The sequence below is a fragment of the Solea solea genome, chromosome 1, assembly GCF_958295425.1.
Source record: "Solea solea chromosome 1, fSolSol10.1, whole genome shotgun sequence".
Classification (NCBI taxonomy): domain Eukaryota; kingdom Metazoa; phylum Chordata; class Actinopteri; order Pleuronectiformes; family Soleidae; genus Solea; species Solea solea.
Genome location: NC_081134.1, coordinates 41362706 through 41369514, shown reverse-complemented (window position 1 = coordinate 41369514; position 6809 = coordinate 41362706). Strand labels below are relative to the sequence as shown.

The 6809-nt window shown below is 39.5% G+C and overlaps 1 protein-coding gene across 1 annotated transcript; it reads right to left on the bottom strand.

Moving 5' to 3' along the window:
* eef1e1 (eukaryotic translation elongation factor 1 epsilon 1) lies at positions 1–6121 on the bottom strand. The gene is made up of 4 exons (XM_058642865.1): positions 5964–6121; positions 4967–5164; positions 2409–2504; positions 1–874 (listed from the first exon to the last, which is right to left on the bottom strand). The coding sequence occupies exons 1-4, from the start codon at positions 6045–6047 to the stop codon at positions 734–736; spliced, it is 519 nt and encodes a 172-aa protein (XP_058498848.1). The 5' UTR covers positions 6048–6121; the 3' UTR covers positions 1–733.
* Between the last annotated feature and the right edge of the window lie 688 nt (positions 6122–6809).

The window sequence follows — 6809 nt, the reverse complement described above, 5'->3', positions numbered from 1 at the left end:
TGCAAGTAATGAGGTTGTTGAACCAGCAACCACATTTATTTGAGTGTTATGATAATACACCAATGTCATACGAAGCATGATACATTTGCTGAGACTATAATGTACTGGTATAATGTACTAGTTTTCCTATCATGTTAAAGGCTCAGATTAACAAGATTTACGTTTTAACTTGCATTTATAAATAGTATCACTTGCTTTTTTCCCTTCACCATGACCTGCACAGCCCCATCACAAACAAGCAACCTCAGTTGTACAAATATTCAACAGAAAAACAGCCATGAAACTTTCTTATCGTCACCATCGCTCCCACAATACTGAAAAAAGGTTAAGACAACAACTCTTATAAATAGTGTTAGCGTATTTTAATATTTCAGGTGACAATGACAAATTACCCTTTTGCTTCTTTTAACTTATGTTATATATATGTAAAAAAGAAAAAAAAACATTTAAAGAATATGAAATAAAATATGTTTTAATAAGCAAGAATTCCCTTGATAGCTGTCGTACCTCAGACACTTAACTGTTAATACAGTTTTAGTTCTTCCCTGATTGAATGCCCTTTAAATGAATGAGAAGAACAGGCAGCGTTCAGGTATAAGAGCAGAAAAAGGCAGGAATCATGACGTGAATGTCTTAAACATGTGGGACACGGATGCGATTAATTCTTGGATTGTTTGGAAATCAATGGTGATGGTCTGGTGTTCTGCAGGACAGGAGAGGCTGTACACGGGCCTCAGTGCCCGCTGGTGTAAATTCTGTTCCTGAGCACAGCTACTGGAGGGAGGTGGCGGCGGGTGCCGGGGTAATGCTGGATGTGGTCGAACCACCGCGTCACGTTCACATGCTGCTCCTTCTCCTGGACGGTCAAGTCCACCTGAGATAGAGATAAAGAAGAAAAGACTTATACACTGAGTTAGTGAGTATACAGTCTGTTATTATACTTTGTCATGTCCTCGTGAGTTCTGGTTCTGGTTATTTGATGGACACTGTCTGATTAAAAAGTATTAAATACGTACTTAACGCTTAAATGTGTAACTTTTCAATATAAATGAATATTTACTACTTTAAACCGTTGACAAATGAGTTCACACAGTGTTATTTTCGTGTCTGTGGTGACACAAAGTGATGCATTTTACATCACGACTACTGGAGGGGAAACAAAGCCTAACAGCTACACTTGTAAAGCGAGACAGCAGCAAACCTTAGGTTAAAGAATTGTCCCCGGTTCTTTGAAACATGATTGAGATGTAAAGAAACAGACATCGAGAGAATGCTTGAAATATGGACAAAATGTGTCCTTTTAGAAAACATAAAACCTTCGGAGACAGAAGTTACACACTGTAGCTTCAATTTTCAAAGATGTTTGTCATGAGAAAACAAAAATAAAACAACTTAAGTTTGATAGATTTTGCTTTCGAGTGACATCTGTTACTTTATCCACTGCACGTTTTATGATTCACTTTTGTTGGAGTAAATAGAATATACTTATTATGTGAATGGTCAGTTAATGCACCAATGAGCAGAATTAGACTCCATCTTGTTAATAAATGTGTGCTTATCCATTATCTTATTATCATGAGTGTGTCAAGTCCGCACACAAACAACACTTGAGCCTTGAGCCATTCTATCACCAGTCAGGTTGAATATTTGTGTCGTGTTGTTTTCCATGAATTGAACATCAGGGGAGGCTGCAGTCAACGGCCGGGTGATCTGACCCCTTGTCCTCGAGGTTAAAAGCACACTGATTGCAAACCAAAGTGACGCTCTTCTGCCTGGTGGCACGGGGGCGATCTTCCGTCTCTGCCACAACCTCTGACATCTCTCAACATGTGACGTCTCCCTCCCTCTCATCTCACTCTGTCTTTCTCATTTCTGAACTCACTTGTTTTTTCTTTTTAATCCTGGTAGGCATAACAAACTCGCTTGTCCCTGGTGTGAGGCTTCAGACATCACTTTGTCCCACATCACTTTTTTTTCCCTTCTTTTAAATGAAGTGAGAATGTGTTTATAATGCATGTGTTTATTTAAAACTTGCTCTCAATGCCCTTTGGCCATGTGACTGGTCTAATTGTGTCTTATGCACTGTGAAAAATTGCTTATTAAAGTTGTGGTTTGACTGATGCGAGCGCTGATGGGGAGGGAAGCAGATGCGTGAATGGACAGAGGAACACTGACTTCCTGGTAAATGGTGGCGAGTATGTTACAGATACACTATGAAAGTAGTAAAATTGATTCTTTGTTTAATTTACAATATTATTATGGCAAACATAATGAAAATGGCAGAAAACTACAGCCTGATCTTATTTTTATTTTCCTAACTAATTCATTCAGATGTTTTAGGGTCAGCTACAGTTTAAAGTGATGATCAGTACTTGTGAGGATGAAATAAGAGAGAGAAAACTACTTACTATGAGGGGATGGATTCCATAGTACATGAGAATATCAGCTACAGTGAACTGTTTTCCAGCCAAGTATGTTTTGTCTTGCAGGTAAAGGTTGAGTTCCTGAAAGAATCAAAAACATAAAGCACAATTATGAGCTCATTCGAATGAATGATTTGGTCAATTTTACTGTGATTTATAGGTTCTCACTTTTTTTTCCTATGTATATATTTTTTGGTTTATATACACACTTGACATCACCACTGAATTTGTACCTTAACATCTACATAAATATAAAATTAAAATTAAAACACTTGTGACTGTCTTTGTTTATCAATGGAAATGTAAAGAGACACAGTCAACAGAGTATAGGTTCTATTTCTATAAAATCAACCATATACCGATGTGTATCTCTCCTGCCAGGCTGTGGACAGTGCTGTCAGTTGAACACCAGAGCTGAGAACATCTGAGGTTTTTGCTCATTTTGAGACGAGATTCGGTTTGTTAGTTTACAACCACACTGTACTTGCTATGTGTACAGCCAAGAAAAAAAGAAAAAAGTTGTGATGACTCAGAGCGAGTCAACTTGGGGTCTTCTCAGCTGATGCATCCACTTTTTAACTTTTGGGGGAACATCCTACGTTCTCGTTTGCATGTGCATCTGTGTGTTGTGCTACTCGAATAGGAAATATATGTAACCTGAGGGGATTCAGCATCTCTTCCCACAACTGGCAACTTATTACAGATGTGTTCAAAACAAATGCTTGCTTCCGCTACAACTCTTGCCTGCAAATCCAATGGAGCTGTTGTAAACTTGGACAGCAGCACTACTGTGTGTGTGTGTGCTTTTCCAGTTCACGTCTGCATGTTCAAAGTTGTGCATGGGAAGTGCTGGTCTCGGGGGACGGGACCATCTTTAGCACTTGTACATTGTGTGAAGGAAACACTCCACGCACACAGAACATCTTGGGGGCAAATGGAGTTATTGTGCGGCAAGAGTGGGTGATGCCAAACAAGGCATGAAGACTGCAGACTTCCTCCCCTTCTGCAATCAGATCCTTGCTTTTCTTTGCCTACAGCCATGGCGCTGAAGCCCAGTCAAGCATCAGAGGAGATGCCGCCCTGCTGCCTCCCCCACCACCCAGCACGAGGAGATCCAAACCTGGGTTCTCATCTGCTTGTCCCCAACTTAATTCTGCATCCTTTATCATTGGACACATGTGATTTTTATGCCAGATATTGCAATTTGATTCACAATATTATTCATGTCAAACTTCAGTTCACTAGTCAACCACAGTATAACTTGCGAATATGATTGTGCATTACCACATGAGATATCGTCAATAATGCAAAGAGAACTTTGAAACATGAATTGCTTCCACTGAAAATTTAAGACTTAAATTGCAATTTGTTCAGCCCTAATTCTTATAATACAGTGCATGTCTTGACCCGCGTAACCACTGATGTTCCAAACAACAGATGACTTTGTGGAATTGTCACCCAATACAGTGGATGCCTTGCACTGAACTCTCAAAAGTGTAACATCTGATAATGATTGAATGCTTACAAAGATTATTATCTTGAAATCATGTTTTTTTTTTTATCTTCCCCAATATTTTTCAGCAGTAGGAGTTCAACATCTCTTTGTTGACGAATGATAAATAAGGTGTAAAAATCTAGTGCTCTTGAGGCATCAAGTCATTGATATCAGTCGTCCTCTAAGGCAGACGTGATTCACCATGTACTAGCCTAATTGGTGAGGTGACAGACTTTATTTAACATTCAGCTAACTTTGAGATCTAGGCCAAAGAGCTCTGGTTTGTTTAGAGCCACAGTACATGAGTGACACGATGTTTACTTCTGAGACAACTTTAAATATAAACTTGAAAAACTGCAGATCTCTTATTTGCATCCTGGGGTGAGTAAGTTTAAGGACTTGTGCAGCTGACACTTTCTGTCTCTGGATAATTTAATAGGAGATGACTGGTGTACTTGAAAGAGGAGTGTTAAGGATGCAGCTAAAGCAGCGGGACAGGACGGACTGCCGGCGGGCACCAGTGCTGAGCTGCTCAGGGCAACTTCCTTCTGTAAGTGGCACCATTAAAATATTTAAGAGGTCTGTCCAGATAACATGCTGCTGCACAGCATGACTCCACACCCATGCCACGACAGTGTGCTTTACTGACAAACACACACACAAACACACACATACTTCACGCTGACAGAACTGTGCCAAGAGGCGCTGAGCATCCAACAGTCCAATGGCTGACAAACCATTTCATGCTGACTGGCGTCAGACATATTAAAACATTTTTCTCTGTCTTGTAGGGCCATGTCACTGAGGGGCAACACATCAGTCTGAGTTCCAGTCGCTTGTGCTTTCACAAGAACGTCACACACACACACACACACACGCATGCATGCATGGTGGTTTAGCTGGTGGACAGACAGAGACAAATGCAAAAGAGAAACTGAAATGTTGAGAAGTTTGTTTAAAAGAAATCTCGGAAATCTAGGACAATTATAGTGAGGCTAAAAAAGAAGATTAGATTTCTATGATTTTTCCTCAATATCTGCTTCACTACCTTCAGGATGGTCTTGACATCGTCCTTTGCACAGCTGTTCAGCCTGGTGACTCTGTACTCCAGCCACTGCTGCACCACAGCTCTGCTCTCAGCCGAGTTGCCCAACAGCTCCGAGCGCTTGGCCTCTTTCACCAGGTAACAGGCGATTGTCACCAGCCCCACCAGTGGAGCACCATTATTACTCTGTAGTACAGGTACCTGAAGGGAAAGGTAACGCAGGGTGAGGACATATATTATATTTAATTCAAACACATTTACACCATAACAGCAAAATTACCAGTTCATACTTTGTCATGTTTAGGAATAATATTGTTTCGTGGCACAGTGATTAATAATTAACGTGATCATTAAGTAACTGAGACTGCAAAGCATGTTGACAACCAGATGAGGGTGATGGATATGAGGGATTCACATATTTAAAGAATCAGTGTGTAATAATGAGTGGCATCTGATGGTGAGACTAAAGACTGTTAAAAAAGATGGTCTGCTCATCCCTTTTATCTTAAGAACTACAGTGGGCTTCTTTGTTTGCACAGTAAACCTTTGCCTCAATATATTCTCAATATAATTTCTGCCTCTATAATCAAAGATAAGTTTGTATTGAATATCTAGTAAAAATTAGGGTTCGGACGGAAGACATTCTGTCATCAGCAGTGAAAGTGAAACACAATCTGTGACAGCTCATTGTACCCATATGTACTGCGCATGCGCAGATTATGGCACTGCTTCCATTGTGATCATTTGAGTTAATATCTCGGATAACATTTCGTATTTTTTAAACTGAATTCACTCTAAATATCAGTTCAACTATTGTATAAAACCTCTGGCTATCAAGTGACAAAATGACAAACATATAATAAGAGTAGAGTCTATATTTGCAACGCACATGACTAGCTTGTTAGCATTCCCATGCTAGCTTTCGTGTCTGTTATCGTTCTTTAAAATACACAATAGTCATTCAACGCCTGTTATGGACATCACATCGCCGACTCATCACCTTTTTATCCCCCTGAGTACTGTACTTGTTCGGCTTTTTCAGCTCTAAATATTTCTCCAGCGACGACAGCTCCCGTAAAGCCATGTTCCTAACTGTCGGAGAAGAGGTTATTTTCCCAACACAGCTGAAGAAGACCCGCCCACCTCAACCTCTGATTGGCTTAGTGAGAGAATAAGGGCGGGTTTTGTCAAGTATCAGAGGAGCGTGGGACTTGATTGGTTAAAACAGACAACTCCCACCCATCACAGTTTCACTGACTGTTGACCTGACCAATGAGAACATGTAACATTAGTCATTCATTACGTTGCATCAGTAAAGAAGCAATAAAATAAAATAAAATAAAATAAAATAAAATAAAAATGAAGAATACTTCCATTCTTCTTCTTTCATTACATAGACCAAACATCTAGACTCTTTCTACTACTCCCACCTTGCATCATCAATGAATTCAAAATAAAACACATTAAAACTTCAGGCTACAGGCATTTCAATAACTCTGATGATCTATATGTATTATAATTGTATGTATGCATAGTGAGTCTGTTTGTATCTGTCTGTTTTGAATGCTGTTTTCATGTGGCGTGATCTATTATTACTGAAAGTGGGTGTTTATAATTGTCAACTATGTGTGTGTGTGTCTCTGTGTGTTTTGTTTTGGAGTTTATAATCTACTAGTACGTCATGTGTGAGTGTTACTACAAGCATGCCAGCTGAGGTGTCATTTTACAAGCTTTCTTTCTATCTCAATATATTTCCCCCTATTTCTTACTTTTTCTTACTTATTATATTTTTGTTCACCAACAGACAACAACTACCTGGAAAGAATTCCTTGTGTGTCTACATACT